This window comes from Bufo gargarizans, chromosome 5, assembly GCF_014858855.1.
Source record: "Bufo gargarizans isolate SCDJY-AF-19 chromosome 5, ASM1485885v1, whole genome shotgun sequence".
Lineage (NCBI taxonomy): Eukaryota > Metazoa > Chordata > Amphibia > Anura > Bufonidae > Bufo > Bufo gargarizans.
The window spans coordinates 454146774-454166815 of record NC_058084.1 but is presented as its reverse complement, the minus strand read 5'-3'; the positions used below and the strand labels follow the sequence as shown (position 1 = coordinate 454166815).

The following is a 20042-nucleotide window of genomic DNA, read 5'->3' as shown; positions in this document are numbered from 1 at the left end:
ACTGAATTTTAAGAAACTCGCTCATCACTGTTATGATTATTATTATTGGTAGTAGTAGTAGTATCATTATTATATTACTTTTAGTTTTACTTACAGTTTTATTAACTTTTTTTAGGATTTCATGCTGGTTTGGGGGAATTTTTTTTTAATTTTTATGCTGTTTTTATTCATTCATTCATTTTATATCTTCTTTTGTTTAATTCTTAGAAACATACATTGTATTTGTGAACATTTCAAACGACCATAAAAATCATTTTACACTTTTTACACACAGAAGTTTTGACAGAGACATGTACTGACAAGGAAATCTACTCGGCGATCTCCTTAAATAAGAGGTCATATATCAGATAGTGACAGATTGTAGAATGTGCAGGGCCACAGAGGGAGCAGCAGTGCTCTGCTAATGATGGCCTCTCAATATCACACAAAGGTTAAATTTATTATTTAACGCCTCTCTAATTTACCCGCTCCTCTCAAGGATACGGCACGCGGTGTCTGCTAGTCATGTCACACTTATCAGAATGAATGACCTTTTTTTTTTAATTCTCTGTGTGTTTGGTTGATATATTGCTGTAGTAGAGATGTTTTATTTTCAGTCTAGAGGCAATATTAATTTATTTTTATTTTTTTACAAATTGTGCAAATTTTTTTAAACTTTTCAAATTTTTTTCACAATTGACATTTAACTTTTTTTTTCTTTTCAAATTTTTGGGTGTTTAGTAATAAAACAGCTTATTCACATTCTGAAATCACCCTCTCCTGCCATAGCTATTTTTCCGCTCTCATTTATTCATTCCTGCCTTCTGAAACTTTTTTATTTTTCCATAGATATATGAGGGATTGTCTTTTGCTTATTTAATGTACCATATTATGTATTTAAAAGATATATAAAAAAAAATATAATTTGCATGGGGTGGAATGAGGAAAAAAAATCTAATCCAACATTTTTGGGGCGGTCTAGTTTTTAATACGTTTGCAGTGCGCTTTAAATGACGTAATACATTTCTTCTGCAGGTCAGTTTTGATTTAGGGGGGAGCTGTAGTTTTTTACATTCATTCCCTTTTCCTTTTTTTCAATCCATTTAGCTGGGATTTTCTAACTGTATATAAAATTCATAATAGTTATTATTTTTTATTACTTAAGTATATTATTTAGAGAGAAATGGATTGTAAAGTTTAAAAATTCGACCTGAATTTTTCAAAAAGTTCTGATTGTACAGAACCTGGATTTTGTGTGATTTGATTCGGAAGAATAGAGAGAGATTAGAGAGAGAAAGAGGAGTCGGAGAGAGAAGGGGAAGAGGGGCAGTGTCACTTTTCCAGTCAACTGAGACACTTTTGATTTGGGTCAAATTTATTTGGACCTGAATCGAATCGGACAGCAGATTTGGACACTAATTGAATTTTAAGAAATTTGTTAATCACTAATATTATTCTATAATTATTCTAATAATTTTTATAAGTACCATTTTGGGGTAAATGTAACTTTTTGATTACTATTTCTTACATTTTTGGGGAGGCAAGGTGAGCAAAAAATAGCAATTCTGGCACTGTGTATTTTTTTTATTTTTATATAATTGTGTTTATGGTTTTTTACATAGCCAGTAAAGATTTTTTATTTTTTATTGAGCGTGATACCAAGCACAGCCACTATACAAGGTTTGGCGCTGTGCTTGGTAAGCTGCAAGAAGGCAGCGGTGGTCACAGGAGAACTGGTGTCTTCTCAAACAGCTCATGGACAGAGGTCCCGGACCCCCACCGATCAGCTACTGATGACCTAACAGTTAAAAATCATGGAAAACCCTATATATATATATTAAAAAATAAAAAATTCACTTACTCATTTTACAGTACACTGCAATACTTCTGTATTGCAGTGTATTGTGCTTTTAGTGTTATCTTATTACGGGGTATTATAGGAGTACTAAGATGGCAGGTCTGTGGGCTTTCCTTAGGGCCCCGACTGCTATAACAACGACCGTCCAGCATCTAAGACATCTGATCCAATCAAACAGCACCCTGGTCTGTACTGATGAGGAGAAAAAAAAAAATTGCTGTCTACTAAAGGGGTGCTCTTCCTTTTGGAGGAGTCTCTGGTTTGACTGACAATAGATCATTTAAATAAACTTTAATTAATGTCACATTTAAAGAATTTCCTTGACTGCTTTAAGTTTTTTGGCTGCAGTCCTCTTCAGAATTGTTGTCTTCCAGTGAGAACTGACAGCCAGAATTGGGGTTTTCTGTTGCATCAGTTTTTTTTTGTGTGTGTGCCTATTGTAGTGTGGTGTAATTGGCCAGAATATATATCATCAGGAAGGCCATTTCATGCAAAACTCTTACTTCCCTTAATGTAAAGGTTGCAGGGGTATAAAAAGATTGGATAATTGGTCTGGTCGCTCATTGTTCATCTCAGATTCTTGGCAGGCCGGGGAGATGGGAGAAGTCTAGCATGTGTATGATGAGTGACGGGTTATTATATTGTCTGCCGCCTGGAGTGGAAAGGCTCAAACAAAATAAACTTTTCCCATAGAACAAATATATACTGTATGTATTCTTTTCCTCCGGTTTTACGGTTTGCTATCATGTTCACGTTTTATTACCTATTATTACATCAATTACTGTGAATGTTCCTTCCTTAAAACTAGAATAGAAGGTTATTTATTTAGTTTGGGAGCTTTTTATGAACCGTGGGTTAAATTTCCACAAAACTTTATTGTCCAAAATATTTATGCAAGTGCCTTATGAGAATATGAGATGTGGGTTTTAGTTTTGTTGTTGCTCTTTTTATGATGTATTAGGCTACTTTCACACTAGCGTTCGATCGGATCCGTTCTGAACGGATCCGATCATAATAATGCAGACGGAGGCTCCGTTCAGAACGGATCCGTCTGCATTATTTTGGCATATAAAAGCTAAGTGTGAAAATAGCCTCGGACGGATCCGTCCAGACTTTCAATGTAAAGTCAATGGGGGACGGATCCGCTTGAAGATTGAGCCATATTGTGGCATCTTCAAACGGATCCGTCCCCATTGACTTACATTGTAAGTCTGGACGGATCCGCACGCCTCCGCACGGCCAGGCGGACACCCGAACGCTGCAAGCAGCGTTCAGCTGTCCGCCTGTCCGTGCGGAGGCGAGCGGAGCGGAGGCTGAACGCCGCCAGACTGATGCAGTCTGAGCGGATCCGCATCCATTCAGACTGCATCAGGGCTGGACGGAAGCGTTCGGGTCCGCTCGTGAGCCCCTTCAAACGGAGCTCACGAGCGGACAGACGAACGCTAGTGTGAAAGTAGCCTAAGGCTTCTTTCACATCTGCTGCACAGCGATCCAGATGCATGTTCTGGCAGAGAATGCCGGAAATCAGCAGGAAACAAACTGCGCAGAGTGCAGTGTTTGGGTCCGGCCGATTCTCTGCATTTTTGCCAGAATGCGGATGGATTTCCTCCGGACCCCATTATACTTAATGGGGCAGGCGGGCAATCCAGTTGCATCTGACAGTGACGGATCCGGAGAATTCCAGCAGGCTGTTTTCTGCCGGAACAGCCTGCCGGAATACACACCACAGATGTGAGGCAAGCCTTAATACAGTTCATTATTTACAGGGCCCAGGGGTGGATTTGGCATTTCTGGGGACCCGAGCAAAGTTATTTCAGGGGGCCCCTAACACACAGCTAATCTCCACCCCATAGCACTGCTGCCGTATTACACCGGTAATATATGGTGGCCTCTTATGTGCCCCCAAACACAGGATAATGCCTCCTTTGTTCATCCCAACACAATATGGTGCCCTGTATGTGCTCCAAAACATTAAATAAGGCCTCCTTATGTGGCTCCCAACACTATATTGTACCCTTTATGTTCCCTCCAATAGAATATAGTGCATACTTAAGTGTCCAAAACAATATGGTGCTCCTTATGACCTCCTCAATATAGAATAATGCCTACTTATGTGCCACCTAACAAAATATGGTCTCACTTATGTGCCCACAACACAATATGCTGCCCCCTTATGTGCCCACAACACAATATGGTGCCCCTTATGTGTCCACAACACAATATGGTGCCCCCAAAACAATATGGTGCCCCCTTATGTGCCCACAACACAATATAGTGCCCCTTATATGCCCCCAGCACAATATAGTACCCCCTTTTGTGCCCACAACACAGTATGGTGCCCCAAACACAATATGGTGCCTCCTTATGTGCCCACAACACAATATAGTAGCCCTTATGTGCCCCAACCCCATCTGGTGCCCTTTTAATGGGTGAATGCTCACCTAGCCCACATTGCTATGACAAAACAGTAGAGCACATCTCAAATATCAAATATCTGATACTGTACATGCAGATCCATCTGAAAAAATAAATAAAATAAAAATAACAATTTTAAAAACAGCAATAAGGGAGGAGCAGTGCAACAAAATAATGATGGATAACGATGAGGCTCTACTCCCTCCCTACACCGCACAACCCCCTGATAACAATGAGACAATGGGCACAGTATAACCTTCCACAGTATGACACAACATCAATGAATAACTAATTATATACAAGATCATAAATAAAGTGCAAATGCATTGAGCAAACATTCACTGTAGTGAAAACAGTACATAGAATAATATTGTGGTATCAAAAAGAAAAGATCCCCTCTAAAAGTGCAAGTGTGCAAACAAACCCCTGAGGAAGCTGCGACGCGCATGGAGTCTCAGACCTCAGCACTGGGTATTCAGAGACGGCTGAGCTGTTTCTCATTGTAACCAATAATCAGCTTTCAATAAACCGTTTGCACACTGTTTGCCTTGTGATAATTGTTTTGTTTCACACGTTTCGATTTTTTCATCTTGTGGTGCCACTTTGTGCTCTGTAGTATCTTCTACATAAATTATGTTTTATGTCTTTTAGGTCTTGCACGAGCCAAGTCAGTCCCAAGCCACACATACTCTAATGAAGTAGTAACACTTTGGTATAGACCCCCTGATGTCCTTTTTGGCTCCACAGAATATTCCACCTGTCTCGACATGTGGTAAGTATTGCTTTAAGTCCCGGTGATTTTTCATAGGCAGCTTAAAGGGATTCTGTCACAAAGTTTTGGGCTATAGAGCTGCGGACATGCACGGCTAGATCGCCGCTAGCATGTCCGCAATATATCTGTCCTATAGGGCTGTGTGGTTTTAATTTAATTAAAAAAGGATTTTATAGATATGTAAATTAGTGTTGTATGTGTCCAAGGGGCTGTACTAACCTTCCTGGAATGTCATTGGCCTAGGGTAAGCTATGAGTTCACAGGAGCGCCAATACCTTCTCAAATAGATGATCCTGGTGGTCCTGGGTGTCGGATCCCCACCGATCAGATTCTGATAGGTCATCATTTAAAAAAAAAACTTTTATACTGTGCAATATAGAATAGCCTCCAGAATCCTCTATATATGAGGTCAACCTCAGTGGCCGTGCTTGCAGACTATAGGATAAAGCGCCGGCCTCTCTGGTGGTGCATTTTCCCATAATATGCAAACACGGCCACCGCTGATGGATTGCAGGGTGGTTGTAACCATGGAAATGAGCGGTGTATAATGCAATAGAAAAATGAATTGAATCCAGCCAGCAAAAGAAGCAATATGGATGATCACAATATATTAGTAAATACCTTGTATTAACTTTCTCTACATAATAAGTGATATTTGCTGAAGTGAGACCTCATGGACTCACTTCATGGACTATTACACGCCTTGGTCTTGGCATGATCTTTGTTGGTTGACCACTTCTGGGAGGGTAAAAATGCTCTTGAACTTCCTCCATTTGTACACAATCTGACGGTTGATTGGTAGAGTCCAAACTCTTTAGAGATGTTTTTTAACCTTTTCCAGCCGGATGAGCATCAGCAACTCTTCTTCTAAGGTCCGCAAAAAGCTCCTTTGTTCATGCCATCATACACATGTGTAGACTTTCATAGATCCCAGTTTAAATAAAACAGGTCCCATTGACTGAATACATCTGACTCTAATTTCACCTTCAAGTTATCTGCTAATCCTAAAGGTTCACATACTTTTTGCCACTCATGATATTGGATCATTATCCTCGATAGATAAATGACCAAATCTAATATTTTTGACCCATTGGTTCGATTTGGTTATCTTTATTTATTTTTAAGACTTGTGTGAAAACCTGATGTAGTTTTAGGTCTTATTTTTGCAGAAATATAAACAATACTGAAGGGTTCACAAACTTTCAAGCACTGCTGTATCTCTATGGGGGCTGTCGGAGATAACTGAGGACAGTGTGTCACGGCCATGGCTATGACCGTGACTCCTTTACCGCATGCGGTTGCCTGCGGTTTATTTTGGGTTTCAACCACAGGTGTGGGTCGCTGGTTGTGGCCTCACTTGTGGTTGCCGCGGGCAACTAGTTGTGTAAGTGTGTGTGCAGCAGAGCAGCCTGAGCGTCGCTAGGCAGCTTGCTGCCCTGGCATGCGGTCGCACCTGACTTCCTTTATGTTAGGTGTGTGTGTATTGTGTGCACTGTGTTGTATGTCTGTGTGCACTCTGTGTAGTATGTGTGGTGTGCACTGACACTCTTCCTGCACTGTGGTTGCCCGTGGCAACGTCTGGCTGTCTGTACATGTGGTGGCAGTGTCCCGGCCTCCGGGCTATCTCCCAGGACACGGTTGCCACCCATGTCGTTGCCAGCGGCAACAACCACAGTGTGTTGCTACTGTTGGACACTTCCCCTTTATGTGAGTTTTCCCTTCTGTGGTGCTGGAAGGGTTAACTCCCTTCCCAGTGTGTGTGTGATGTCACTGGGTGTGTCCGACTGTGGGGTGTGGCTTCTTGGCCTATATAGCCTGAGTGTTTGGCATGGCTCAGTAGGTTGCTTCAGTCATGCTTGGCTGGAGCAGCCTCCTGTGCATATGACCTGCCAGTGAGAGCCACCCCCTGTGGTCAAAAAGTATTGTCGTGTTGTTGATGTCTTTATGTGTGTGATGTTGTATGTTGTTCTGTTGGGACCTTCCTATGTTATTTGGTGCAGCTTACGGTTCTGGATTCCTGTCTGCTCAGGGATCCAGTCAGCAAGGCTGTGGCAGGTTGGTGGAACTTGGTGTTCGCCTGCCATTCCCGTAAGGCTGTTTATGTCCCCCTTTTCCCAACAGCTTGGCCATTGAGACTCCTGCTCCTCCGTGCCTAGGAGGAGTAGGTCGTCTTACCCAGCTCCTAGCTCAGGGACCTGCGGAGGGTAAGTCAGGGCTCCGAGGTTCCTGCGCATGGGTCCTCCTACCATCAAGGTCGGCTCATGCAGGTTAGGAGTTAGGGTCAGGGTAGGGACGCTGTAGGAGGTGACCTGCTCCCTATCCTGTTCTCATGGCCGAGTAGCCACTACATCATCTGGCATCACACGGCTGAGGGTTTCCCCCATCCTCAGCCGTGACACAGTGTTCAGCTATGTCCGTCAGTCCCAGAGACTTTCAGTAAGGCACATGCCCAACCAACGCTCAGTTCAAATGCTTGACATGGGACCCCTGTTCTCATGATCCATGGGGCTCCTGTGTCTGCCGTCTGGCCGATTGAACTATTATCCCTTGCGCTCTCAGGTTACTTTGTGGCCATTAACAATGGAACATCTTTAGCCCCCTTACACTTCTCCCCTTACTGTTGAAGTATCGGGTACTATTTAAGAAGAAAAAAAAAATCTGAAATTTCTTTTGTGGATTTTTTGTTACCCCCATTTTATAATATAGTATGTGGGAACATAACATTTGTTTATTTTTGTATTCTTTTTGATATTATGTATATAATTTTTTTTAATTTTATGACAATTTTTTATTCTGTGCTACCGGTAATTGCCCATTTTTACTCACATAAGTAAGTAACAATAAAAAGTACCCTATGTTGTCATTACCATAGCAGGAATCTGCTTTTGGCCCCCTTGCTACTTCTGTCAGGAATTCCAATCACATCCCATTTCTTAATAGGCCCCCATTTTTTTCACTTAGAAAAATGAAGACAGCTATTACCAATGTCTGTATGATGAATGTTACACCCCAGACCTTTAGTGGCTCCGGTAGTGAAGCCTCACAAATACATGTTGGCTCCTCGTGAGGTGAAAACAAGTGACAAATGACACTATTAGTATTGTCTTTTATTCTTTTACCTACTTGCTGATGGGATAGAACAGAATGTATTATACTGTACGCCATGGTCCATCTGTTCCGGAGAAGGTTTTTTTCTGCTTGGAAAGGATCTTGAACTGATTGCCAGATCAAACAAGCCTCTTATGTTTCCCCAAGTATCACCCAGTAAAAACAGATGATGAGAGTCAATGGCCTGATGTTGTAATGAATGAGGTTTAGCGAGGCTTCTGCCGGAGCCGAGGAAGGAAACGGCCCTACAATTGAGGGGACCAGCTGCACTTAAATGGCTGCACAAATATTGTCATTCTGGAGTGCTCGGAGAAGCAGGTGCTGCTATCCGCAGACTATTTTTACACTTCATTTGCTAGTGTAGAACGTTAGGGATGTAACTAAAAACTAATGACTCAATTGCAGTCCCACATCGGGCCTTTGTTCATGGCGGCGGCTGTTCCTAAGAATTGTGGGTGACTACATCCTAAATTACTAGCTGCCTGGCCATGCGACATCACTTATGTTATCCTATGGTGATATGAATATATTGCTCGTATATGCATAGGCTAAAAGCAGAAGAAAATGAAAATAAAAATGACCCTAAACCTTTATTGTTAAGGAACATTTCCACCTAAAATAATCATCCAAAAATATTGTGTACATACTTGTTAGGTCACCCCTCAACCATTTACCTGTCAACTAAAATTCCTAAGTCGTTTTCCATGTCAGTGTTACCCAGTGTTTTACCGTTTAGTATGTACTGGTGACTTGCATTATTCCTTCCCACGTGCATAACCGTACATCTGCCAGTGTTAAACCTCATCTGCCACTTCTCTGCCTTAGCCTCCAATCTATCCAGATCCATCTGAAGCTGTATACTGTCATCTGTAGTATGTATGTGTATATGTGTGTGTGTATATATATATATATATATATATATATATATATATATATACACACACACAGTATACTGTCCTCTGTAGTATAAATACACAGTATACTGTCCTCTGTAGTATATCCAATATATATATATATATTATACTGTCCTCTGTAGTATATATACAGCATACTGTCCTCTGTAGTATATACACAGTGTACTGTCCTCTGTAGTCTATATATACAGTATACTGTCCTCTGTAGTATATATATATACACAGTGTACTGTCCTCTGTAGTCTATATATACAGTATATTGTCCTCTGTAGTATATATATACACAGTGTACTGTCCGCTGTAGTATATATATTTACAGTATACTGTCCTTTGTAATATATATATATAAATATATATACATTATACTGTCCTCTATAGTGTACATATATGCAGTATACTGTCCTCTGTAGTATATATACAGTATACTGTCTGTAGTATATATACAGTATACTTTCATCTGTATATATACAGTATACTGTCCTCTGTAGTATATACATACATTATAGTGTCCTCTATAGTGCATATATGCAGTATACTGTACTCTGTAGTATATATACAGTACACTGTCCTCTGTAGTATATATACAGTATGCTGTCCTCCGTAGTACATATATGCAGTACACTGTCCTCTGTAGTATATATACAGTATACTGTCATCTGTAGTATATATACAGTATACTGTCCTCTGTAGTACATATATGCAGTACACTGTCCTCTGTAGTATATATACAGTATACTGTCCTCTGTAGTGTGTATATATACAGTATTCTGTCCTCTGTAGTATATATACAGTACACTGTCCTCTGTAGTATATATACAGTATGCTGTCCTCTGTAGTACATATATGCAGTACACTGTCCTCTGTAGTATATATACAGTATACTGTCCTCTGTAGTGTGTATATATACAGTATTCTGTCCTCTGTAGTATATATACAGTATTCTGTCCACTGTAGTGTGTATATATACAGTATTCTGTCCTCTGTAGTATATATACAGTATTCTGTCCTCTGTAGTATATATACAGTATTCTGTCCTCTTTCATGTTAATTACTTTACACAGTTTAGCTTCATCTGCAAAAATTTATATTTTACTATGCAAGCCTTCTACAAGATCATTTATAAATATATTGAAGATTAGGGCCCAATACTGACCCCTGTGGTACACTACTAGTGACAGTGACCCCTCCAGTACTGACCCCTGTGGTACCCTACTACTGATTATGACACCTCCATTACTGACCCCTGTGGAACCCAACTAGTGATAGTGATGGTGACCCCTCCAATACTGAACCCCTTCAATACTGACACCTGTGGTACCCCACAAGTAATTGTGACCCCTGCAATACTGACACCTGTGGTACCCCACTAGTAACAGTCAGTGACCCCTACAATACAGGCTCTTATGGTACCGCATTTGTGATGATGACACCTCCTGTACTGATCCCTATGGTATCCTACAAGTAATGGTGACCCCCTCCAGTACTTACCCATGTTGTACCCCACTAGTAATGTTGAACCCCCCAATACTGACCAGTGTGGTAACCCACTAGTAACCGTGCTGACCCCCCCCCCCCCCCCTTCTGTGTTTCTAACCCTTGTTGTACACAACAGGTAACTTTGACTTCTCCTGCACTGCCTCCTGCCTACTAGTAAAGTGTCTCAATCTCGAGCTGTTACATTAATAACTAGTTACTTACAATTTTACATTTTCCCTCAGTCCAAGCATCTCAGTTTGTATACTAACCTTTTATGCAGCATAGTTTCAAATGCTCTGGAAAAAAAGTCAAGATGTGACATCTAAAAACTTACCCCAGTCATCTCTAGAACAGAACTTTCACTATAAATGCTTAAAGAAAAGCGGCGGTGAGCGGATTTTTTAACTATTGAATTGTACTTATTTTGGGCTAAAAATATTTTATAAAAGTTTTTCAACAGTTCATTTTCACTGCATCTTCGGGATGTTCCTTCTGCTGTGATGGCTCCATATGTTGCCCCTATCTCTAGTTCCCTGATGGCTGATAAACACTTGGGAAAGAGAATACACTGTATAAACTGGTATTCTCCTGCCTCCATTTGGCAAAGGGAATACACAGTACAAACTAGTATTTTCCTCCTCATTACTCCACTTGGGAATATAAATACACTGTATAAACTGGCATTTTCCTGCTCATGACTCCACTTGGAAACTATTAAATTGTACCTATTTTGGGCTAAAAATTTTTTTTCCCAGTTGGTCTTTATTAAAATTCTTCAACAGCTTGTCCTCTACAGCTTTCATTCTCACTGCATGTGTAAACTGTTCCTTCTCCTTCTCAGTGAATCTGTCAGAGAGCTGCTGTGATGGCTCCATCTGTAGCCCTTATCTCTAGTTTCCCGATAGCTCATAAACACTCCTTTAAGCTAAAATGTAATCAGTTCAATAAGAATATGGCTTAAATGCGCTGTTAAGAAAATGAAGATGGAGCTACAGATCGAGCCATCAGTACAGCTCCCTGATGGATTCAGTGAGAAGAAGGAACAGCCAGCAGATGCTGTGAAACTGAAAGGTATAGAGGAAAAACTGCTGAAAATTTGAAAACCCTAATAATAATAATGGCTTGTCAATTAAATAATGGTCTATCTATTAACCCGTTCTGCCCTGCAACATAATAGTACATTGCAAGCAAAAATATCCTATTGAAAGATGAGCTGATGAGCTTATTATTCTATGTCATACTGGGCTAGATGATATCATGGCTCATATGGACCACACAGAAAGTACTGCTAAAAGGTCTCAACATTGGGTGTTAAACTGTCCTAGCAATGGAAAAAAAGTTTTTTAGTAAAAGGACGAATACATATAAGTCAGTGGAGTCTGTTGGGTGCCACCGGTGTCTGTCGTATGGCTGCATCGCTTGAATTCACTTTTTCTGCTTCTATGATAGAGTGGTCCAGTGTAAAAATATTACTTTTTTAATTTCATTTTTTTCATTGAATAATTTAGTGAGGAAAACACAGTTGGCTCATACTTTAGTGAAATGGTTCAAAATCTGCATTAGAAATTCCCAATTTTTGTTTAAAAGAAAATAGGAACATTTGTAAATTGGATAGCAAATTTCTGAATGTCTGATGACCGAATTGTCCTTGAAATCTGAGTGAGAAGATGTCAGATGTGATCCAGGCTCTATAACATTTAGCCTTTTCAGCTGCTGAGGAAATCACAACTGGAGAGTTTTTGATTGACAGCCGCTCCCATGAGAAACTTATGTTTCATGTTTTGTTTTTAAACAAAGATCTCCAGGGTAAAGATGTTCTGTTTCCATAGCGACGCCTTCTCAGCACTCTTGTAATCCATAGGTTTCCAGGGCCCCAGCAGAGTTGGATATACATCTAAACTCTAGTAGAGGATCTTATGTGCTGTAGGGCTGAATGACAGAACAAACCCATTAATTGCAAAGTAGTCCAAGCTTGACCTTTTAAGATTGTCCACTGGGCTACAAGTGTTATGTGTCAAACCAATTTATTTGAGCACGATTTCAGATCTAGAGAAGAAAATGTCTGCTTATATCTCAGCGACTTTCACCTTAATACACTGTATCAAATGGTATTCTCCTGCTCATGCCTCCACTTGGGAAAGAGAATCCACCATATCAAAAAGTATTCTCCTGCTCATGACTCCCCTTGGGAAAGGGAATACACCGTATAAACTGGTATTTTCCTGCTCTGCTCATGACCACTTTGGAAAGGGGTAAGACACCATACAAACTGGTATTTTCCTGCTCTGCTCATGACTCCACTTGAGAAAGGGAATACACCGTATAAACTGGTATTTTAATGCTCATGACTCCACTTGAGAAAGGGAATACATTGTATCAAATGTATTCTCCTGCTCATGCGTCCACTTGGGAAAGGGAATACATTGTATCAAATGTATTCTCCTGCTCATGCGTCCACTTGGGAAAGGGAATACATTGTATCAAATGTATTCTCCTGCTCATGCCTCCACTTGGGAAAGAGAATCCACCATATCAAAAAGTATTCTCCTGCTCATGACTCCCCTTGGGAAAGGGAATACACTGTATAAACTGGTATTTTCCTGCTCTGCTCATGACCACTTTGGAAAGGGGTAAGACACCATACAAACTGGTATTTTCCTGCTCTGCTCATGCGTCCACTTGGGAAAGGGAATACATTGTATCAAATGTATTCTCCTGCTCATGCGTCCACTTGGGAAAGGGAATACACCATATAAACTGGCATTCTCCTGCTCATGACTCCACTTTGGAAAGGCAATACACCATACAAACTGGTATTTTTCCTGCTCATGAATCGCTTGAGAAAGAGAATACACTGTATAAACTGGTATTCTCCTGCTCATGACTCCACTTGGGAAAGGGAATACACCGTATACACTGGTATTTTCATGCTCATGACTCTACTTGGGAAAGGGAATACATCATATCAAATGGTAGTCTCCTGTTCACGACTCCACTTTGGAAAGGGAATACACCGTATAAATTAGTATTTTCCTGTTCAGGTCTTTGCTTGGGAAAGAGAAATTTTGACTAGCCGTTTAAGTTTCAATCATCAATTCAAAAAATATATAACTGGTAATGGCCTTTTAATACATCTCAGGATCTTTTTGTTAAAGCAGTTGTCCCAGCATAACAACTTATCACTCATATGCAGAATAGATGACAGGTGTCTGATCGGTGGGGGTCCAACCCTAGTATCTCCACCAGTCAAGAGAAGGGGGTCCCAGGCCCCCCATTTGTATGGAGAAGGAGTTAATCATGCACATTGCCACTCTGTAGGTCTGCCGAAGAGTACCTGATTATGGTGCTAAGCTATCTCTGGCAGTCACCTAGAGTTCTAATGATTGGTGGAGAACCCAGCAGTCGGGCCCCCACCAATCAGACCCTCATCACTTACTCTCAGATGAGCATAATTGCTTTGTTTTCTAGCAAATATAGCTCCTAAGAAACCAACAGGCTAGCCCAATAACCCTGCTTGCTGGCCAAGAGCTCCATGACTTGATGTAATGCTATGGAGATATTTTTGCCCAAACAGAAAACTTGCCCCAAACTGGGACCCAAGCCAAGACCATGAAAAATGGTCGGGACCCCATTTTAGTGATTAGTGAGGACCCCATAGACAGAAGCTTTTGGCATATCTGAAGATGAGCACGAGCTCTTGTCTTTGTGTTTCACAAGTATAGCTCAAAAGAAACCAGCAGGCCAACCCCATTATTCTTCATTTTGGCAAAGAGCTCCATGGCTATGGACAACTACGGAGGTATTTTTGCCCAAACTGAACTTGGGACAGAAGCCAAGACCATAAAAAATGCATATTGGAAGCATTCCATGGAGGTGGGTCACCTCAATGCTGTGGATCCAGCTCCAACCTCTATCCAAAGTAGTGATGCCAGATTTCAAAATGCATTGAGGGAGATATTGGTAGCAGTCCTCCATACTGTTTCATATGTGAAATTTTGTATGTGGGTATTGTTTACAAGAAGAGAATATCCAGCATAGTGCAATGAGGGTCATTTTTTGGGTGATAGATCAAGAAATAAGCCCAGATCAGGGACCCATTCTGATTCAGAGCTGTGGTCCATAGAAGATTGGGTGCTCCATAACAATGATGAAAATCTGGCCCCTTTCAGCAACTGCTTGACACCACAGCATTCCTAACCTCTCCCTCACCTCTCAGATCCCCCGCTGTTCCCATTCCAGAGCTTGCCAGGTCCACTGCCAGTTTCTGTACTTCCTGCTAGTCTCTGGTGGTATTGGGTCACTGAGTGGTCACGTTTCTATTTGGAAGGGGGCAAGGATGTACAGAGACCAGCGGGGGAACTGGGAAGCTCCAGGAGCAGTGGTAAATCGTTAAGATGTTTCTTAAGCATTCTGGTCCATTATCTAAAAAATTTTACTGCCCAGATACAATAAAAATGTACCCTGAAATGTATTCATACTCATAATAGCATGCCCAGAAGGAAGGGTTAACCATCCCAGCATAAGGTCTGAACACTAACATAACCTGATTTGAGAGTTGTAATTTTTTTATATTTCATATTTTTCGGCAGTGTAATTTTGCCGATCAATGGCCGACATCTCTGGTAATTATATTTGTCTTCCCAAGAGATGGACTTAAATTATTAGGATGTTTATCAGTGCGGGTAGAACAAAACATATGAAGAATGCAAGTCAGGTTTTAATTAATGTCACTTTCAGAGAGAGAAGACGAAGCGCGATTCTGTGTACGGGAGACGCCGCCTGCTAAATGAGAGCAACGCTTTATTGGGAATTCGAGGCTGAATTCCAATACTTTTATCAGGATAAATTTGCTGTATAAATATTTACCGAACATCAGGAGACTGAGATTATAAGAAAGTACAACTTCTTAAAGTGAACTCGCCCCCAAAAAAGTCTCAGAGGTAACTATACAACTATAGCTTACAGAGAAGTGACCTACTTTTCATGGAGTGTCATTTTGACTCCTCTTTGACAAGATATTCACACTGTACACTATATGCTGTATATAGTTAAAGGCTATGTACACCTTTGGGGAGATATTTTTTATTATTATTATTGCATTGTGCTAATTTTGAGATATTTTTTTTTTTCCAATTGGTCTTTATTAAAATTTTTGAACACCTTTCTCTGTGCATCCTTGAGTTTATCTAGTCTGTTCTGTCAGGCAGCTCAGCTGACGGCTCCTTATCTCTGACCTTATAAACACTCCTTATAGCTCAGTTCTTATCTTACTGATAAGAATGTGGTGTAGATAAGTGTTTGACCTTTTAGTACTCTATCTGGGCATTATGACATATTTTAGGCCTGATATTATTGCTGTGCCTATGCACTGTGTTATGGCTTGTATGAATAAAGTACTGTTAGATCAGTGAATTATTATCTATATACTACAGCTGGTATTAGAGGACTGTCCGGTGTATTCAGGGAGAGTGACTTTGGCAGAATAAAATATCAGGAAATTTGCTGAGGCATACTAAACACTCATTTTCACCTTTTTTCTCATTTTTGTATTTTTTTCTTTTTCTCCTTTATGACATGGAGGGTCCATTTCTGATCCCATCTAACATGTAAGATTGTGTCCATCCGCTAGAAGTGATGATTTACATTTCAGAAATAATGTTTTCCAGCTCCTCTCCTTGCCCAGTGCAGACAGTCACCTCCATCTCTGTGCGTTCCATTATCTGCTTTGTTTTCACTAAGACGCTCCATATCTGATCTGATGGAGAATCGGAGACATTACCTGAAGTCATCTCCTGAGAGCAGAGGAGAAGAAACTGTGCGCGGGTGCATTCTATCTATCTATCTATCTATCTATCTATCTATCTCATATCTATCATCTATCTCTCTATCTCATATCTATCTATCTATCTATCTATCTATCTCATATCTATCTATTTATCTCCTATCTATCTATCTCATATCTATCTATCTATCTATTTATCTCCTATCTATCTATCTATCTATCTCATATCTATCTATCTATCTCATATCTATCTATCTATCTCATATCTATCTATCTATCTATCTATCTCATATCTATCTATCTATCTCATATCTATCATCTATCTCTCTATCTCATATCTATCATCTATCTATCTATCTCATATCTATCTATCTATCTATCTATCTATCATCTATCTATCTATCTATCTATCTATCTATCTATCTCATATCTATCTATCTATCTATCTATCTAATATCTATCTATCTATCTCATATCTATCTATCTATCTATCTATCTATCTATCATCTATCTATCTATCTATCTATCTATCTCATATCTATCTATCTATCTATCTATCTATCTATCTAATATCTATCTATCTATTATCTATCTAATATCTATCTATCTAATATCTATCTATCTATCTATTATCTATCTATTATCTATCTATTATCTATCTCCTATCTATCTATCTCATATCTATCTAACTATCTATCTATCTATCAATCTCATATCTATCTATCTATCTATATATCTATCTATCTCATATCTATCTATCTCATATCTATCTATCTATCTATCTATCTATCTATCTCATATCTATCTATCTATCTATCTATCTATCTATCTCATATCTATCTATCTATCAAATCAAATCAAATCAGCTTTATTGGCAGGACTAAATACATTTTAGCATTGCCAAAGCAAGTGGTAAATAATTGGGTAGGGTTGGGGGTGGGGACAGGTCCAGGGTGGGGGTATAGGAGTCCATAGTATATCAGGCTCCTCTCAGTCCATGGCAGGCAGTAATATATTGTGCTGCTATGGCCGTTGTGTTCTCCTCTTCCCCCAGCAGTATGGAGAGTCTCTCTTCCTCCTCCATGGAGGTGAAGTCTGGGCAGAGATCAGACAGTCTCCTGAAGTGAGTCTCTCTCACTGCTGAGTATTTGGGGCACTGCAGCAGGAAATGAGCCTCGTCCTCCACGGCCTCCTGGTCGCACTGCTGGCACAGTCTGCTCTCCCTGGGCTTGTACCTCTGTCGGTGACGCCCGGATTCAATGAGCAGGCTGTGGGCGCTCAGCCTGTATCGGCTCAGGATCTGTCGGTCTTTTGGATTGGGGAGTTTCTCCAGATATGGGGCCAGTTTGTACTCCCTCTGCAGGCTCTGGTATACTGTTCTGGGATGTTCTTATGTCGTTTTTCCAGACGCTAATATACTCCTCTTTGAACTTGTGTATCGTCCTCTGGATTCCGCCCTTTGTCAGGCTATATTGGTTGGTGGATTGGGCAGGCTGGGTTTGGGTGACTTGTTGCGGGGTGCTCTATCTATCTATCTATCTATCTATCTCATATCTATCTATCTATCTATCTATCTATCTATCTCATATCTATCTATCTATCTATCTCATATCTATCTATCTATCTATCTATCTCATATCTATCTATCTCATATCTATCTATCTATCTATCTCATATCTATCTATCTATCTATCTATCTATCTATTCGAAGTTCAGGGCAGCACACCTTGTAAAAAAAACTTGTAACAATGGGTGCCAGCGGTATGGCACTTACCAAAGGGAAAATTAATAAAAATAAATACACCGCAGCATTTCCAATAGGTGAAAATAGTGGGATCCTTTATTCACCCATGCAACGTTTCGATCCACTTGCTGGGACCATTTTCAAGCAAATGGTCCCAGCAAGTGGATCGAAACATTGCATGGGTGAATAAAGGATCCCACTATTTTCACCTATTGGAAATGCTGCGGTGTATTTATTTTTATCTATCTATCTCATATCTATCTATCTATCTATCCTCATATGTCTGTCTATCTATCTATCTATCTATCTCATAATTATCTATCTCATATCTATCTATCTATCTATCTATCTATCTATTATCTATCTATCTCATATCTATCTATCTCATATCTATCTATCTATCTATTATCTATCTATCTCATATCTATCTATCTATCTATCTATTATCTATCTATCTCATATCTATCTATCTATCTATCTATCTATCTATCTATCTATCTATCTATCTATCCTCATATGTCTATCTCATATCTATCTATCTATCTATCCATCTAATAATTATCTATCTATCTATCCTCATATGTCTGTCTATCTATCTATCTATCTATCTATCTCATATCTATCTATCTCATATCTATCTATCTATCTATCTATTATCTATCTATCTCATATCTATCTATCTATCTATCTATCTATCTCATAATTATCTATCTCATATCTATCTATCTATCTATCTATTATCTATCTATCTCATATCTATCTATCTATCTATCTATCTATCTATCTATCTATCTATCTATCTATCCTCATATGTCTATCTCATATCTATCTGTCCATCTATATATCTATCTATTATCTATCTATCTATTGATACATGATCAATACAAAGAATAGCAGCAGCACAGTCAATGGTGGAAAAGGATGCAATCCCTCTTGGAATGCTGGGTATTAAACGGGTCTAACGGCCTTCACTGATTTTGGAGTGCTGCCTCATCAATAGTCTTTGGATATTTATTGATCTATCTATCTACTTATATATCAATCCATCCATCCATCCACCCTATAATTATCTATCTATCTATCTACATTCAACTTTTTAAAGTAGATTCACACATTACATTAATGCGATATATAAAAGACGCAGTATGGCTATCCTCTCCGGGTCTTCCCCTGCTCCAGGAATAGGACTAGAAACATGTAAATGATTACACCGCATCCAACTGGACATCTGATTTTTAGAAGACGGACTTTAGCTGCGGTGTCCCCTTTAATCCTGGCCTGGTATTGCGGTATTTATAGTGTCTGTGACAACATTTTTCTACCGTTAGGTTTGGAGGATGTGACTGCAGAAAGTCTCTGTGGTAAATTACAATTCCATCTGGTAATGAAAGTTCTAGAACTTCATTTTTTTTACTGAACTTGTTTTCGCTCTTGATTATATAAGCACTTGACGAAGATTTATTGTGGCTCTTGCTGGTAATAGACCTCTGAGGAGGCTAAATTATGACTGGCAGTTTAATCAATGCAGCTTCCCCAGTAATCAGCCCGGACAGATGGAACATTAGATATAATCACCTACTTTTCCAATTTACTTTAGTCATAGGAATTGATTAGTAAACCTTATGTTTTAGCCTAACATCTATCAAAATATTTGGAGAGAAATAAATGTTTAGTTCCAAGTTTTGGGAAAAAATCTTGCAAAAAACAAACAAACAAAACCAAAACATTTCAGTGTGATCATATAAGGACCTAGCTACCAACAGCTTCAGGCTGATCCCATGAAACACATTGCCCAGATTTACTAATATTTCTGTGCCCCAAAAAAAATGTGGTGCAAATTTGTGGCACATTGGTGCGGTTCGGTGCATCTAAGGTTTCTATACTTTCTTCCCACATGCTCCTCACGGGGTCGCGGTTTAGAAGAAAAAGGGAAGGACTTCATTGCAAAGGGCTAGTCTCTAAAATTTGCCATTTTGCGCCAAAATATGCTCCAC

General features: G+C 39.7%; 1 protein-coding gene across 3 annotated transcripts in view; it reads left to right on the top strand.

Moving 5' to 3' along the window:
* CDK14 (cyclin dependent kinase 14) overlaps positions 1-20042 on the top strand; it is a 481017-nt gene that overhangs the window by 244016 nt on the left and 216959 nt on the right. For all 3 annotated transcript variants that reach the window (XM_044293158.1, XM_044293157.1, XM_044293159.1), the window contains one exon: positions 4904-5024. In XM_044293158.1, the coding sequence (XP_044149093.1) occupies positions 4904-5024 (121 nt within the window). The remainder of the gene's footprint in view (positions 1-4903; positions 5025-20042) is intronic.